Here is an 18230-nt window from a genome sequence, read left to right as displayed (position 1 = left end):
TAGGGTTTTCCCACATATGTGTGGTGCATTTCAGCTTTGCTAGGTTGCAGATTGACAGCAACAGAGGGCCAAAGATTGACAAACAGCTGATGCCACCAGCCTCGAAATAAACGACGAGGGCCGAATGCTTTTGTAAGATCTCACAATCAGCATCACATCCCATTCTGTCTTGCACTCGATGTCGTCCATCTCTGCTACCTGTTACACCCTGTGCCCCTGATTAAGCACCCGATTTTCTTCACCCTAAGAAAGCTAACCCAAAAATTGACATTGGCTTCTCTCGGATCGGCGAGAATTTCACTAGCATTTCGTTCAACCCCACAACAATTCTCGAGGACACGACTTGACTGAACCCTCTTTCCGAACCACTCGCAGATAAGCCGGAATGCAAGAAATGCGTCAAGGCTTTGCAGGAGCTCGAAAACATCGACGATGAAGCCGACGAGTTGGACATTGGATTCGTGAAGATTCACGATGAAGACCTGGCTGAAGAATACAACCTTGGACCTTTGCCGAAACTGGTCTACTACCGGCACAAAACGCCAATCGTCTACGAACGTAAGTACCGAACATTCGACAATGGTTTGATTTGTTCTCTAGACGATTTCTGCCTCCCGTAGACGAACTTCAACGAGAGGAAGACGTGCTGGAATGGTTGATCGAGAACAAAGCCACCGGAGACGAAAATGACGTCATCGAAGAAGTCAACGCCAAAACTCTGAAGACATTGATTGCCAACATCGACAATTTGGTTGTGTTGTTCTGTAAGTGTTAATGCTCAAGGTGGTTCGATTTAATCCGATTATTGACGGGTTCATTTATTCGCAGACGATGAAGGAGACGAAGAATCGGAAAAAATCATGCAGGAGTTGGAAAACATTGATGACGATTGCGCCAAGCATGGCATTCAATTTGTCAAGATCGACGACGCAAAGGTGTCCCAGGAGTACGGTATCGAAGACGTAAGTACTGACACGTCTACTGGTCATTCAGGCGCTGAGTTGGAGCATAATATTTTAAACAACAATTCAAGCTAAAAATAAACAGCAGTTTCACCACCTTGCTTATTGAGCGTAGAAGCTATTTATAGTTCCATCTCATCGCCGGTGCCTAAAATACATGCGTACTATGCAGCCCTGGCATCAGCTGCGCATGCATTCTTATGCATGCAATTTATGCGCACTCAGAAGTGCATTCAGATATCGTGAGGGCTTGTGGCAGCTTCGGCTCCGGCCGTGGCTGCCCATTGACAACCGATCTGGATCACACAAACTTAAAGTCGCGTGATTGCATCCCAAGTTTGACAGTAAATTTTCCAGTTCCCGATCAATCACCAATTCATTCGAGTTAATGCTTTCAGATCCCAGCTATTGTCTATTTCGAGAAGGAAATCCCAAACGTCTACGATGACGATCTAAGTGACGAAGATGAAATCTTGAAATGGCTTCTTTCGCAACTGGAGAAGGACGAAATCGAAGATGTCACCGACGAGATGCTGGACAAACTCATCAAAGAAGGCAAATCGGTCGCTGTTTTGTTCTGTAAACCATTTTTCACTAGTTCAACAATACGATGATGATCTAATATCTATGTTTAATCTCGCAGACGACAACAACGACAAGAAATCGGAAAAGATCCTGAACGAACTGGAGAACATTGACGACGAGTGCGATCAGTTGGGCATCAGCTTCGTCAAAATGGACAACCTCGAGGAGGCTAAAGAGTATGGCGTAACCAAGTTCCCCAAGCTTGTCTACTTCGAGCAGGGAATTCCAACCGTGTTCGAAGGTGACGTAGGAGACGAGGAAGAAGTGCTGGAATGGCTCGAGCGGCAGACTAACTCGGACGAAATCGAAGACGTCACCGACGAAATGTTGGACTTGATCATCGACAAAATGCCACACGTCGCGGTACTGTTCTACGACAAGGACTCCAAAGCTTCCCAAAAGGTGCTAGCTGAGTTGGAGAACATTGACGACGAGTGCGATCAGAACGATATTGCCTTTGTGAAGATCGATGATGACAATGAGGCTGCCGAATGGGGCATCGACGAACTTCCAACTATGGTATGGATTTGCAATCGAGCGTAGGAAATGTGATGATTGACGTTAGCTGGTTTTCAGATTCTTTTTGAACGCGGCATTCCACACATCTACGAAGGAGATCTGATGAAAGAAGATGAGCTGTTGGGCTGGTTGGTGCACCAGAAGAGACACTCGGAAATTCCAGAAATTACCGACGAAATGAAAGACAAACTGATGCGCACCTACGATCACGTTGCGATCATCTTTTGTAAGTATTGTACTATTTTTCCAAACCATTTCGAATGACCGTACCAACGAATGATTTTGCAGACGACAAAGATGACAAACAAGACATTCGCGTTCTGAACGAGCTGGAAAACATCGACGATGAACTTGAGAAGGAGGAGATAGTCATCGCTCGTCTGGATAACGCCGATGAAGCACGTGAGTACGGTCTAGATCACCTGCCAGCACTGGTGTACTTTGAGAATGAAATACCGGCCATATACGAGGGTGATCTGATGAACGAAGAAGAAGTTCTCGAATGGCTCAAGCTTCAAAAGTATTCTGCCACTATCGAGGAAGTCACGGACGAGATACTACAAGATCTTATCGAGGATCACGAGTATGTGTGCGTTTACTTCAGTGGACCATGCGAGGAGGGCGAGAAATGCGACAATATTTTGGACGACCTGGAAAACATCGACGACGAGTTGGATGAGGCCGGTATCATCTTCGTTACCACAGAAGATACACGTAAGTTTGATTCTGCTTTGTGATTATTGGTGTAGCTTAGTAAACCGTTCGTAAATCGATTAGTCACTGCCAAAAAGTACAACATCAAAGCACTGCCAGCTTTGGTGTTCTTCCGCAACAAGGATCCGTTGATCTTCTCCGGCGATCTCAACGATGAAGACGAAGTGCTGACATGGCTAACCGACGAAGAAACACTGGAGATTCCCGGAAAGATCGAGGAAGTCAACATAAAAATGCTGGAGAAAATTCTGGCTGAGAACGATCATATCGTGGTATTCTTCTGTAAGTATGAAACTTGCTATTTCGAAAAATCTTTTCTGACTTTCAACAATGACTAGATCACGATGATGACAAAAAGTCACTGAAAATCATTAACGAGCTGGAGAACATTGATGACGAGTGCGAAGAGAAAGATATTGACTTCGTCAAGACCTCCGACGATGACATTGACAAAGAGTACGACTTGGAATCACTGCCAGCTCTGGTTTTCTATCGTCACAAATTCCGTACCATCTACACGGGCGATCTGATGAAGGAGGAAGACATTCTGGAATGGGTACTGCAGCAGTACGAATCGAAACCGGAAGTGATAGAGTCGGTTGACCGCAAGACCCTGCAGGTGCTTGTCAACGAAGTGGAACACTTGGCCGTACTGTTCTGTAAGTAATGATTGTCAGCTGGTTAGTGGGATCATTAATTAACCATTTCGGAGTGATTGTAGATGATGATGATTGCGAGACGTGTCCTAAGATTTTGGAAAAACTAGAAACCATCGATGATGACACGGACAAACACAACATTCAGTTCGTTAAGGCTAACGATGAGAAGTTGGCTCACGAGATCGGCATTTTCTCGTTCCCAGCATTGGTCTACTACGAAACGGGTGTCCCGATTATGTATGATGGTGAGAAATGTTTTCTTGTTTTCTTTTAACATGATTTACTCACCTGACTAGGAATCCAAGAGACGTACTTTTGAAAATAGTCTAAATGTTTGTTTTTTATCTTTACCCCCAATTCAGGTAATCTGAAAAACGAAAAGCGCATCTTGCAGTGGCTAATTGATCACAAAAGTAAGAACCTATGGTTTAGTTGATATTTTAAAGATTTTTATTATGATTGATCGAGTAAATTGATTTTATTTCCGCATCGTGAATCCATCCATGAACAAGTTTTGAATCCACCGCATTCCAGATCCCACTATCGAAACCAATCAAGCAGTGTATCCTTGTCGAATCTGATTTCCATCCCCATCACCAAGGCTTTATACCCGCTTTGTTTTACCGTCGAATACTGTCCCGGTACTGGTATTGGTGTCAAATGTATTCCATACAACCCATTCTATTAGGTCATGACGAACCAAATGTGCCAGACCTTCAAACGCATTTTCTCTTTTTTCCATATCATACCGTTATCCCTTCAACCTATCGACCTCTGAAAAATCACCCGACACGAATCCCCAGGAAAGTATGATATCAAGCTAAAGTATAGTGGCGATCAAAAGAAAGAACGTAGGATGGTAGTTTTCTCTGATCCGGAAGAAGATGCGCGACTAATGCGCATACAGGCAGAAGCTCGAGCACGATCAGGCGTGCCAGAAAAGTCCATCCTCAAACCGCCGCCAGGCACTCCTCTCAGTCTACTGTACAATCCTATACCATTAGGTAACCAATGGCTAGTTAGCTTTCTGTATCCGTCGCTCTAACACGTAGTAAAGTGATTAATATAGAATCTAGAGGCCACACAAGAAAAGCAATTTTAAATCGAAATCGTAATAAGTGCACCAGAGATTATGGCCGTCCGCCTACGCACACACACTCATACTAATTGGCCATTAATTCGCTCGAATTGTTATGTGTCGAACGAATTGGCTCTTCTGTAGTCTTCCCGCTTTCATCGTCCCAACTTCTTTCCTGTCACCCAACTATCTAACAACTTCGTGAAAAGCGTCAATTGCACGCAACATATTCTTCGTAGATTAGTTCTAGCAAAGCCCGACACAGTGCACGAACGCTTCCAAATGCCTTGATTGGTCTTCGTTGTTCAACGAATGGTGTATAGTGAATGCGGAACTCTCATCTAGGTTTACCCATCATTCAATCGCACTTTCGTTCGAACATTTTCCAGATAAAAAAATACCGAAGCCCGCCAAATCTAAACAAGCGACCAAAAAAGGCCCTGCCTATGTCGACCGAGACGATAGAATCGACAAGCGCAGGCCCAAGCCAAGCTCATTGAAACCAATTCCCAAGCTACAAACCACCGCCAAAACCACCACCACCACCACTACCATCACCACAGCCACTAAGCCCGTATCATCCAAAAAGTCCAAAGATAACAGTAAAGAAAAGTCCAAACCGCTATTCAGGCCATTGCCAAAACCTGAGATCGAGAAACCTCTACCTGTACCCGTATCCGTACCGGCAAAGCCCGACATCGACAAGTGGAAAACCGATGACGAAGGTACCATTTCAAAACACTCACGCGAACTTCGTAATAACACAACTGTATGTGTAAATACCCTAAAAACAGCTCAAACAACCGTCTAACATAGAGTAGGATTCTTTCTGTGCATCCGCAAAAAGATCTGCGATCTGCACTTTTGCTCAAAGTACCATACCGTCGTTCTAAGATGGACAACGCTAGCCACGCCTCTAATAAGTGAACATCTACTGTACATTGCTTGGCTGTATTCGTTACGGACTCATCGAACACATACTATCTGGACTCACTAGAGCACTCTCTCACTCTCTCGCAAGTTGGTCCTTGGTATCACCGCCGGCAACATAGTTCTTCGTTAATTACTACAATTCAGGTTCAGATTAACAAAAGATTTCAAAACTAATCGAAGTAGGCAGATCAGGAAAGTACATGTCTTGTTTAGTAACGGTCTTTAATTACGAACGAAAAAAATCTTATCCTTGATTTACTGTAAGCTCATGATGCGCTTATCGTAAAGCTGTATATTAATTTCCTCTGTTAGATTATGTAGTCTTCATCATACTCCATACTCCATTCTTTTATTACATTATAATAATCTACTGAAGGACTTTGGAAGGCTATCTGCTTTTAAAGTGGGAAAGAAAAATTATGTAATATCGCATTTTTATGTGGACTTTGACCAATCTGTTCCAACACACATCGCAGCCAGTTCATAGCGTGTTACGATCCACTTGACTAATGAAAATCCTTCCAGATCGGGACTAGAACATACGGTGACTGGCTTGGGAGTTATTGTACACTAAAGTTGCCACCTCCGATGCATCTCTCACATGGTGGCCATTTTCTTCGGGAGAAAATTTAATTAAAGCAAGAGTTGCGCCAAACGGATTTGCTGATTTCGATATAATATATAATATATTATGCCAAACTTCGGCAAAAAAGGTGCTTCACCGACAGATTGATATTTTACTTTAACCAATTTCGGTAAAGAGCATGTGCATTCCCGCTTGTGAGAAATTCTGACAGTCTGCAAAAGCCTGGCACGAGTCCGGCAGCTGTCAAAATTTTGCAGACGAAATTGCGTCATTCTCTCGCCACGTCACGTCTTGAGAGATCGCTCTTACTTCTTTTTTTCTAATTCGACTTCATTTGATATTGCTCAATCTTGCATGTACATCCTAAAATAAAAACGAGTCTTCAGACTAGGTAAATGAAATGAAAATACTGATAAATTGAGAGAAGAAGCTTTACATATCATGTTTGGTAGTCAAAAAGTTATGTTATAGCCCTTCATTTAAACTTTCTAATGAAAAAAACAGAATTGTTAATAACCGCAAGACGAAATTCTCTGCCGAAAACGGTTGTTGCATTGTTACTAGGCTCTTGCCAGAATTCTGCCAACATTCTGGTAAAACCTTCTGGCAGACACTGCCAGGCGTTTGGGGGGAAATCCGTCAGGCACATGCATTTCATTATACCGAGCTGCAGAGTCGGTTTTAGATGTGTAATTTATTACCTACTTATAACAGCTAAATATGAGCTCCGGCGTAATAGCACACAATAATGAAATGACCTAAAGCCACAACAGATCTACGGTGCTGCTAGATTCAATGACAGCAAGATAGACGAATTCAACTATGTTTGCGATCTTATGCGTTTGTAACGTCGACTATCTTATCACTCATTGAACAAAACAACCTTTGTTTGCCTTTTGAGAGGAGAAAAATGCGTTTAGTTGATTACGTCACTTATACCATTATATCTCCGGAGCCAGAAACCACAGCCATTTGAACTTCGAACTTGATCAATGAACCAATAGTAGCTTTCAAACATTTTTTATGCCATCTCTATTTTGAAAATTTGAAATAGTAAATGATACAATAAAATTCACCAAAAACGCCCGAGGGCTTTACTTCCGAATCAATTCCGAATCGTCGAGAAATTTTGATTCGGAATTCCATGTGGAAATCATAATGAATTCCGAATCAATTCCAACTCCAGTTCAACAACCGACTCCGAATGAATTTTGCCTACAACCGGTTCTTTCTCGATTTTGTACGTTTATTTTTAAATTAAAAAAATATATCAAGTTTTTCGAATGTACAGAATCAGTAAACAACCTTGGAATTTCTTGGAATTCCAGCATAAACTGTTGAAATTCGCTGTAAATTAACGAAACGGCCCACCTTGTCAACTATACATCCATTCCTCTACCTGGAGCCAGACCCTGTCAGCTTGGAGCGAAATCAATTTTCAGTTCAACAACGCCATCGCACGGCATCACATTCAACATATCATGTCAATTAGGCTCTCTGACAGCTCACTTACAACCACAAATGCAAATGAGATTGGTTTGTTTTCATCAGGAAACGCATGCATTAAACACGATTTAGACGATCAATCAACTTCCGTCGACGTCCAGATTATTTTTATAAATTTTTTTAGCCGAATATTGCTCACGTATCCGACGTTAAAATGTTCCGTGAACTTGACGTAGTATCCTTTCATATGAATTGCTCACAATTAATGTTGTTGTTCCGTAATCGTTCCATGCAGGTGATAGTCGCTTGATGCTGCGTGTGAATCGCTTTTACATATTGTTTTGTTTTCATCAGGAAACGTGTTGGCCTCCCATTTTTCAGTAGGGCCGCCGTTCATTTTTCACCGGGCATAGAAACCTCAATTGTATGGGTGCGCAGCCCTGCTATTTTGGCGCGGTTAATATGATGTCTTTGCTGGAGCCCACATTATCAGATCCGAATCAATTCCGAATCGGCGAGAAATTTTCATTCGGAATTCCATGTGGAAATGACAATGAATTCCGAATCAATTCCAACTCCAGTGTAACAACCGATTCCGAATGAATTTCGCCTACAACCGGTTGATTCGGAAATCTGTCGGAATTGAGTGAGAAGATGCGGACTGAACCCTCTTAGAAAAAAACGTTCAACGGTGGTCCTTCATTGGTCCAATACGTTGGATCATTGGTCCAATGAAAGTCCAATCAATCGTTCAACGGTAGGCCAACACGGGACCTTCGTTTGCCGATTTTGAAACAGACCGTTGAACCGAATGCATTTCTTTCGTTCAACAAACCCGGCAGACAGAGGTCCATTGTTGAGCCATTTTTAACATGAGGAGTTGGAGCCTCGTTGGACTAGTTTTACTGCTGAATTTCTGAAGTTTTTTCCACTTATTTGTTTAAACTAACAATACATACCTGCACAATACTTCTACTTCGCGTAGAATAACAACAAATGTTTTTTCTATGGAAAGGTAACACTTAATTTTCACACTATTTTTGCAAGAGAAAAAACAATAACAAACCGTTCCAGCAAATTGAACGAATATTTCGTGCAATATGTCGTTCAACAAGCGCTCAAAAATCAACAAAATTGAACGGCCTGCTGAGAGGGAATTGTCTATTCATCTTCTTCTTCTTCTTTGCAGGTTTTGCACGTTTTTGGGCTGATTTTCAGTTTATTTTTAAATGAAAACACTATAAACCTGTTTTAATCCACCTAATGGTGTAATGATGCATTTCTCATATCAATCATACTATCATATATAATATTGTGGTATTCTTCAAAATAATTTTCTTCGATTCTTAAAAGAATAACCGAAATCGGTTTGTTTGAGCGTCTACTGATAAAAACTATCAATTGGAAACGAATTGAGGTCGATTTAGAAAACTTCTTTACGGTTTTTCGCTCTTCTCAGTGATGGTATAAAATTTTTAACACACTTTACCCTATATTTCCCGATCCGGATGAAATTCAGGAATTTTGTATGGGACCACAAGACCTTTCATTTGAATCTTAGTTTGTGAAAATCGGTTCAGTCATCTCCGAGAAAAGTTAGTGCACTTATTTGCACAGTTTTTTGCAAATTTTACCCTATAATTCCGGAACCGGAAGTCGGATCTAAGTAATATTCAGGAATTTTGTACGGGACCACGAGACCTTTCATTTGAATCTAAGTTTGTGAAAATCGGTTCAGCCATCTCCGAGAGAAGTTAGTGCAAAAAACACGTTACATACACACATACGCACATACACACACACAGCCATTTTGCGTACTCGACGAACTGAATCGAATGGTATAAGACACTCGGCCCTCCGGGCCTCGCTTCAAAAGTCGGTTTTCACAGTGATTGCATAACCTTTCTATATGAGAAAGGCAATAACTGAATATATAAATTTAAATTTTCAAGTTTTTCGGATATACATAACTAGTAAATAACCAGTTCTTCTTAGAATTTCAACATAAACTGTTGAAATTTGCTGGAAATTAATAAAACGGCCTACCTTAGTCAGCATCATCCATTCCTCTAGCTGGAGTGTAGTGAAATGGCTTAAGTCGCCTAAATTTTACTCTAACACATTCATAAAATGAGCGAATATTCAATGACATTTATAATGTCACTGTCAATCGGGTTGATCGAGCAGCCAATTCAGGCGAAAATTCTAGTACTGAACCGATCGAGAACTGAAAAATCATGTAATCGAGTAAGAATTCATTGCGCATTCCGTCATTTCGATAATGCCCACATTATCAGATCCGAATGGATTCCGAATCAATTCCGAATCGGCGAGAAATTTTCATTCGGAATTTCATGTGGAAATCATAATGAATTCCGAATCAATTCCAACTCCAGTGCAACAACCGATTCCGAATGAATTTCGCCTACAACCGGTTGATTCGGAAATCAGTCGGAATTGAGTGAGAAGATGCGGACTGAATTGTCAATTTGTCTTCTTCTTTTTCTTTCCCGATTTGGCACGTTTTCGTGCTGACTTTCAGTTTATTTATAAATGAAAACATTACATAACTGATTATACACATTGAAATCTTCATGTTTTTCTGATATACAGAACTAGTAAATAACCAGTTCTTCTTAGAATTCCAACATAAACTGTTGAAATTCGCTGGAAATTACCAAAACGGCCGACCTTAGTCAGCATCATCCATACCTCTAGCTGGAGTGTAGTGAAATGGCTTAAGTCGCCTAAATTTTACACCAACACATTCATAAAATGAGCGAATATTCAATGACATTTATAATGTCACTGTCAATCAGGTTGATCGAGCAGCCAACTCAGGCGAAAATTCTAGCACTGAACCGATCGAGCACTGAAAAATCATGCAGCCGAGTAAGAATCCATTTCTCATTCCGTCATGGAATGAGTGCATGGAAGTGAACAAATCGATAAAGGGCGAAACTCTTTTTATGTTGATTTATCCAGTGGATATAGAAGAAAAGTAGAAAAAAATGCATACTTTTCAAAGATAAATCAACAGTTCACCGACTTATCAAAAATTGATCTGAGAATAAATTATACTTTCTAGGAATTGAAAACAAAGTCAATGTTTTTCGCCATTTGCTGTCAAAGTTAGTTTAGCCCTCCTTTGAAAAACAGCTAATATATCGAAAGTAGCTTCGTGAGATCCCGACTGCGATGTCAGATCTACGGAAATCTTCGTAGATCTACGAGTTCGAACATTTTCTACGGACCTACGGATCCACAGACAAAATATACGGAAAAGAGCTTTTTACCGCGCGAGCTTCCGAGGAAAATGCCAATCTTCGGAAACGACACAACTACTATCTGGCATAGCTGGATCCCGGTCGTACGACATTCGGGCGAGTGTTATGACTACTAGATTTTGTCTGTTAGCCTGCTCTGTTGTTTTGATGGACAATTTGATGATTGGCTTCGCATTTTTATCGCTATTTCGCTCTGCTACTTCTGGGTTTGCTATTGTCAACTCCAATAACCAGTGAAATTCGTCGACCCGCATAAGTCCGATCATCGGACCGATTGAGCACGATATGGGGCCGATCGTAGCGCTTCGATCGGCCCGCCATCGGACAATTCTGCACCATTTGCATCAACCGCGACGACCTAAAAAAGTTTTATGTTTATATTATGTATCGCTATAGGAACAGAGCGAAGGAACATCAAACAAGGCATTTTCGAGCCGACGTCTCCCGGATAGGGTGTGAAATACATTCTTTTGTTTCGATCATAGAGGCTTTAACCTTAAGGTCATTCGCCTCTTAGGGCCAGAAAAACTCTAACCCTATGTTCGGAGTTGGAAATCCAACCCTGATATATCCCATCCCCTGAGAATCAGACATCCGCTCTCTGCTTTGGTATTTCTTCACTCTTTTATTCTACCGATACACTATGTAAGCTCGAAACGCAATCAAAAGCTTTCTTGCACGATGCGTCCGATGTTCGGATTTACTGGGTATTTCGACCCAAAGCTTTAGCACAAAATTGGACTTTTGCTACCACGGCACCGCTTGGAAACATTGCCCCTAGTAGAAATGGCAAATTTTTCAACGAAATTTCGATGTTGTTGAGCAGAATCAGTTTTCTTTTTTCGTTCTCTATTCCGCACCTTTCACCGCAAAAACACATGCACTTATTTTCAAAATAAATCCCTGTCAAATCAAATCCGCGAACTAGACACGCTGCTGTAGAACAATTAAAACGACTGGTTTCTAACCGAGCCGTTGAGCCAACTCGCTTACATGTGCCTGGCAAGTTTCTCTCCCAGACACCTGGCAGCGTCTGCCAGAAGGTTTTACCGCAATGTCGTCAAAATTCTGGTAAGAGTCTGGCAAAAATGCAACAACCGTTTCTGGCAGAGTGTTTCGCCTAGAGCTTATTAATGGTTCTGTTTCTGACGAATTTTTGCCATACAAAACTAGGATGACCGTTTTGAATCAGTTCTTCATTTTAGGTTATTTTATGTTTTTAGGCTGTGAACCATTTCGCAGTTAATTTTAACTTTAACACTTGAGTGGTTATTCTGTGTCGAGTAGTTAAATTTAACTAAAATTGCGGCCCATTTCAAAATTTGAAGGACAGAAAGTTATTCGGAATTAATATTAGAATTTTCATTGCAAGATTTTTTACAGTGTTGGAAAATAACCATCGATCTGTCAAAAATAACCATGCTCTCGAGTTATTTTTGACAACATAGAAATAACCACTCGAATGTCAGATTTTAACCAAAAGTTAAAATTAACCGCGAAATGGTTCACAGCCTTAGAAGTTTTAATGAAGGACAATAACATAGCTTTTGCACTACCAAACAAGATATGCAAAACTTCTTCTCTCAATATACCAGTTTTTTTTTCAAATCATTTACCTAGTCTAAAGGCTCGTTTTCATTTTTGCATGTAAATGCAGAATTGAAGAATATCAAAAGAAATCGAGTGACGCAATTTCACCTGCAAAATATTGACAGCTGCTGGAATCTTGCCAGGCTTCTGCCGGCTACCAGAATTTCTCACAAGCGGAAAGTACGATTCCATTTGTCTACACACTCATTATACATAACTCAAATATGAGTCACACGTCTCTCAATTCCATAATAAATGCACGTAGTCAAAATCTCAGTTCTTCTGCATTCACTAGTTTTTTAGCTTAGGAATAAAGCTCTAAATGAAGAAAAATAGTATCTTCATAATTTTGGCTCTTACGTTTTTGCACCCAAAATGAAGAATAGGATCATCACTCGTTTTTGAGTACATTTAATTTTTAAAATTACTTTCTAAGATGCTCAATAATCATGTTCATTCAATTTTGGCCCCATACAGGATTCAGAACAGATTTAATTGACTGCTTGGAATCAAAATTGAACGATTTTGAAACATATTGGATCATGTTGGATTTCACACTTGAAATAATCCAAACCGGAAATCGCCATTGAATTCATCAATAATTGATGGTGGATATATCTCGGTTAATTTTTCAAAAGGGCGTATAAGCAAGTGACAGTTTCTCTTTGTTTACTTTCTCTTCTATTAATTACCAAGCGGATCCCACGTTTATCACTCAACTCTTTGCATGAAATGATACCCGAAACTTTCGACTTTCAAACAGAATAGTGATATCAAAGAAAATCTTTTTAATCACATCACAATAATCGAAAAAGAGAGTGATTAAAGAAAAACTGTCACTTGCTTATACGCCCTAATAAAAAATCAACCGAAATATTAGATTTTTTATCGTTACGTAACAAATGAACAAGAATTCATCCTTGACAGTTCAGCGGTACTGTTTACAAACAAGCTTAAACAAAAATCGAAGAACTCATCTTAAACAATCATCTTTACACTTTGCAACTAGTCACTTTTATTCAATAAACCGTATCCAATCGTGAACAAATGTTTTAAAACTCTATTTAGGTGATATGGACCGTAAATGGTCTTATCCAAATTGTTAACAGACAAACAAAACAAAATCTCTGTTTACAAACAGTACTGCTGGACTGTCAAAATGTGTTCATTCGATTGAGGTTAGCAGTGACGGTAAAAAACCTAATTCGAAAACAATCGGGCACACTTAGATTTTTTTCCTGAATATCGGCTAAACTTTACCAAGATATTCATTGTATTTCGAACGAAAAATCCGGTAGTCAGTTATACGTACTTTCTATTGAAAAAATAAAACCAAGGCGCTAAAAATGTAGAACCGATTCAAAAGGGTTCTGTCAATCTTGCATCCCACTTAGAAAAAAACGTTCAACAGTGGTCCTTCATTGGTCCAATGAAAGTCCAATCAATCGTTCAACGGGAGGCCAACACGGAACCTTCGTTTGCCGATTTTGAAACAGACCGTTGAACCGAATGCCATTTTTTTCGTTCAACAAACCCGGTAGACAGAGGTCCATTGTTGAGCCATTTTAAACATGAGGAGTTGGAGCCCCGTTGGACTAGTTTTACTGCAGAATTTCTGAAGTTTTTTCCACTCATTTGTTTAAATTAACAATACATACCTGCACAATACCTCTACTTCACGTAGAATAGCAACAAATTTTCTTTATATGTAAAGGTAACACTCAATTTTCACACTATTTTTCAAGACATAAAACAACAACAAACCGTTCCAGCAAATTGAACGAATATTTCGTGCAATATCAATATTACATTGAATTGAAGAGTTACTTACACATGAATCGATCGTATATATTTCTATCAGTGTTTAAAAGTGTGTTGATAGAAAAATATGTAATTTTTTTACATCGAAAGAGATGAAAATTAATTCAGTCACTGTTTCTGGGCATACTCTTCAAATTCGGCAAGCGATTTGTTCTTGCGAAAAAAAAAAAGAAATAGATTCAACCTTGTTCGAATTTTTTCAATATCCCAAAGCCACAACCGTATAAAACTATATTTTTTTCATGCGTATTTTTTAACCAAATCGAAATTTCATTGGTTTGACTGACTAAACACTGTTCGAAGCACGTGATATCAAAGTCCAACTGGTGAGCAAATCGTCATAAATTACACAACGAAAAACATATTCATTTCACAAAATCAATCTGTATGCTGCATCCCATCGCTTATGTCTGTGTTGTGGCCACGAAATGTATCGTACAGTAACTACTACATTCTTGCATGCCTGCTATTACAATGTTTTCGTCACCTCGATTGTCGACCTCCCACCTCGATATCGTAAATATTTCATTAGAATAAGTTCGCTATGAAAATCTTTCTGTAAAACCAACGAACGCCGTCCGCCGGTTTATACGAGATAGATAAATTTATGATCTATGCTGACACAATGTTTTTGTTTTTATTTCTATCAACGGGATAAATGTTTCAAAGTTTATTACAAAACGTAGTTGGAAGAATAATATGTAGAAAATTATGTACAACCTTTTCCACGTAGTAAGGCAGTGTCAGTTAAGTAGTCTAAATCCAATAATTATAGTTGTATTTTTAGGTATCGCTGTGATTCATGGTGCAATGTGTGTGATTAATTTGGATAGCATTGTTCATATGGACATGAGACACGAGGACTTTTCGGCCCCGCCTAAAATCCCCAACGAGAGCCAAATCCACCCAAATGCACCACATGTCAAAAAGTTCGTTCTCGTGTTCCGTCCCTAAGAACAAGCAGTTCCTATTGTTCACTGATGTTGCTACTCCTAAATACTTTCTCTCTCTCTCGCGCTCGCAAACACCCTCTCTTCCTCTCCACTGCTCTCTGTGCGACTCTAAATAGTTCAAAATATTTCCACTGGAAGCATGAATCTAGCGAAAACCTAATAGAACACGAAAAATTGTATCTAAATAATCGGTTTGGTTTACAAAAAACATTTTGTCAGTTGATTCATAAATTAGCTGCTTCAGAGAAGTAGATTGTTCGTGATGTTGCAGTCTTTTGCTAACAAACTTACAGGCAAACGCAATTTTACTTTCCAAAACAATAAATAGCACGAACAACTAATATTTGAGCTCGGAAGCCTCTCTACCTCACGCAGTGTGCTTTTTGCATTATTCAAAACTTTTCAACCACTGTGTAATGCAAATAAAAACTTAAGTAAGAACGCGATGCGATTGAATAATGCAACTAAGAAAATTGTACTAACCTTTGCATACGAAAATAAACAAGCAAAGAATTGCAACAGTGAATGATCTCGCAAAGTGTAACGAAGTTTGAGTAATCTTTACATTCACCACCCTAATAGTTCAATGCCAAAATTTTGTACTATCCAAAACAAAACCAAAGCCCAACCAAAACCGTATCAAACCTAAATCTGACAAAATGTTTTTTGTATACACACAGATGACGAATGTTTCTACGTTGGACTGGGTCACAGCGGTCGCGTTACCAAGAAGGACAAAAAGTCCCATAAGGAAGAGGATTCGTTCCGCTGCTGTCCGGCCAAGGTTGAGAAGAATACCCGCGTAACGCAGATGGCCGCTCAGAAAATCAGTCGACGGGACAGCGCAGAGGCCGAGAGCCAGTTCGCCTTCAAGCAGAAGAAACTGTCCGACGTAGCCGATGCCACAGCGGCCGCCGCCAAGGAGAAGAAAGCCGCACAGGCGAAAAATCCAATCGAGGTCAAGGTGAAGGGAAAGTCCAAAACGAAGGCCAAAGGTAAAAACGATGACGACGACGACGACGATGACAAAGAGGGACTGTTCGGCAAATTGGGTTGGTGGTAAATGGTCCCTCCCAACACCCACACCCAGAGTGCACACATTTCTTTAAACACAGAGTACCTTACCAGGCCCAAACCATCCATCAACGGCATGATTGATATGCGAACCTTGTTACGCTTGATGAACCTAAACCTATCAACCAAGTGAAAATGTCAGATAGAGTGAAAATGCTATACACACGAAAGCCTCTCAAATGAATAGTTGACCTCAAAAAGACCAAATCGAAACGATCCATCAAGACAACTTCTAGCGAAACACTTCCACCACCCCCCCATTTTCGTGTTCTCGCATCAAACGTCCATCATAAACGACACGTTTTCTAAAACAAAATCTCTTCGTTCTCTTTATTTCCCCCCGCTAGATGCACCTAAGTAAAGTGCTGATTGGAGTTACAATCTGACATCCCAACTGTCAAAAACATAGAAACAAAGAAAAACAGAGGGAGAGAGAGAATAAAAAAAAGGAGAAATATTTCTTAAACTAACGCAATACTGATTAGAGTAAATAAGTAGCACAGTGCGATGATGGCAAATCACTTTTGAAGAAGAAAGCCGAGAAATAATCTAGCTTAAGCTTAGCTTAGTAAATATTGAAAAAAACCGAAATCAGCCAGTAAACGAGCTTGACATTGTCACGACAATGCAAAACCGAGTGACATCACATCACTACCACGCATCAAAAAAAAAACAATAGAAACACAGTAGTTCACTCACACGCACACGCACTGGAGACGCAAAGTGAAAGTAAACGATGCATATGCAAACCTCGCACATTTTAGGGCAAAGATATTAACTATTTTTCGTAAACTCTACTGTTTTGTTCATTCTCGAATAGACTGCAAGTTTGTTATTTACAAAGAATATATTTACTACGAGGACACATACACTAAGCAAGTTTTTAGAAGAACATATTTGAGCTATATTTTTGATTGCAAAAGTAGTACTAATTTAGCTAGGAAGTCAGGGATTTATTATGGATAGTACAGAGAATAACTTTACACTAGCTAACCGAACGGTGAATTATACCGCGTGCAAAGCAATATTTTTATTTGTCGAATTCATCTAGCGCTTACTCACACTACGACGCACATGCACATCGCACGCATACACGCTTTACTTTACAAGAAAGTCGCAACTAGTTTATAGAAAAACAACTTTGGTGAACGAACGCTGATTGGTATAATTATTCAAAACACACACACACACATGACGTTGACGAATTTCGAAATGTGTACAGATCTCTTAGTAATGATCTAGTAAGAGTAGTTGTAATCGAATGTTTATAACCGTAGACCTGATGGGAAAGTCTAGAGGCAAACAGTTGCATAGTACTTACACTGCCCACAAGAGAAAAACAAACAGTGATGAAAACTAGTATGTAAATAATCATTGGCATGTGTTGGTTTCGTAAGTTCTCGAACTACAAACTAGTGTAATATACCGAGTGAATTGTCTTGTTGACTAGATTTGTAATCGAACAGGGTACGCAAAACAAAACTAAAATGAGCTCGCAATCGCAGCAACCGCAGAATCGTGGAAATTGGCACTGCTCCTTCATTGTTCGGATACACCGAAAATAATTCATTCCTTTATTTCGGTATTTCGTCATCAAGTAAAACTTTATCCTAGTCTACCAATCTAGACGATATCAAAAGGTTATCAAAGGAATCAAAACGATAGAACAAACAAAATCTTCAACAACTCATGTAAAAAACAAGAAGGAGGCGAGAAATGAATCGTTACACATATATGATAACAGTTAGAACCAATACAAACTACTGTCAAATGTGTCCAGATCTAGAGCGCGATTAAAACAGTATGACTATGGTGTATACGAAAGATGGTTGAAGCGTAGTCTAACTAAACTTTCAAAGCTGTACAGACTTGAAATATTTCTTACTCGAAAAAAAGGGAACCCGTTATGAATAATGATAGCTAGAGACTAAGTTTCGGTAAAAACCTAAGCGATGTCAATCTGACTAAACTGCTATTACAACCAGATTTAAGTCAACATTAAAGAAGGAGATGCAAGAAATTA

General features: G+C 39.8%; 1 protein-coding gene across 6 annotated transcripts in view; it reads left to right on the top strand.

Moving 5' to 3' along the window:
• Positions 1 to 18230, top strand: part of LOC131438746 (uncharacterized) — a 98772-nt gene that overhangs the window by 66450 nt on the left and 14092 nt on the right. For all 6 annotated transcript variants that reach the window (XM_058608982.1, XM_058608979.1, XM_058608983.1 and 3 more), the window contains 10 exons: positions 376 to 558; positions 621 to 764; positions 829 to 962; positions 1361 to 1541; positions 1606 to 2066; positions 2124 to 2292; positions 2355 to 2780; positions 2844 to 3062; positions 3119 to 3439; positions 3502 to 3684. In XM_058608982.1, coding sequence (XP_058464965.1) covers positions 376 to 558; positions 621 to 764; positions 829 to 962; positions 1361 to 1541; positions 1606 to 2066; positions 2124 to 2292; positions 2355 to 2780; positions 2844 to 3062; positions 3119 to 3439; positions 3502 to 3684 — 2421 coding nt within the window. The remainder of the gene's footprint in view (positions 1 to 375; positions 559 to 620; positions 765 to 828; positions 963 to 1360; positions 1542 to 1605; positions 2067 to 2123; positions 2293 to 2354; positions 2781 to 2843; positions 3063 to 3118; positions 3440 to 3501; positions 3685 to 18230) is intronic.

Source organism: Malaya genurostris, chromosome 3 (assembly GCF_030247185.1).
Source record: "Malaya genurostris strain Urasoe2022 chromosome 3, Malgen_1.1, whole genome shotgun sequence".
Lineage (NCBI taxonomy): Eukaryota > Metazoa > Arthropoda > Insecta > Diptera > Culicidae > Malaya > Malaya genurostris.
The sequence above is the reverse complement of the archived record's forward strand: the minus strand, read 5'-3'. Positions and strand labels throughout refer to the sequence as shown.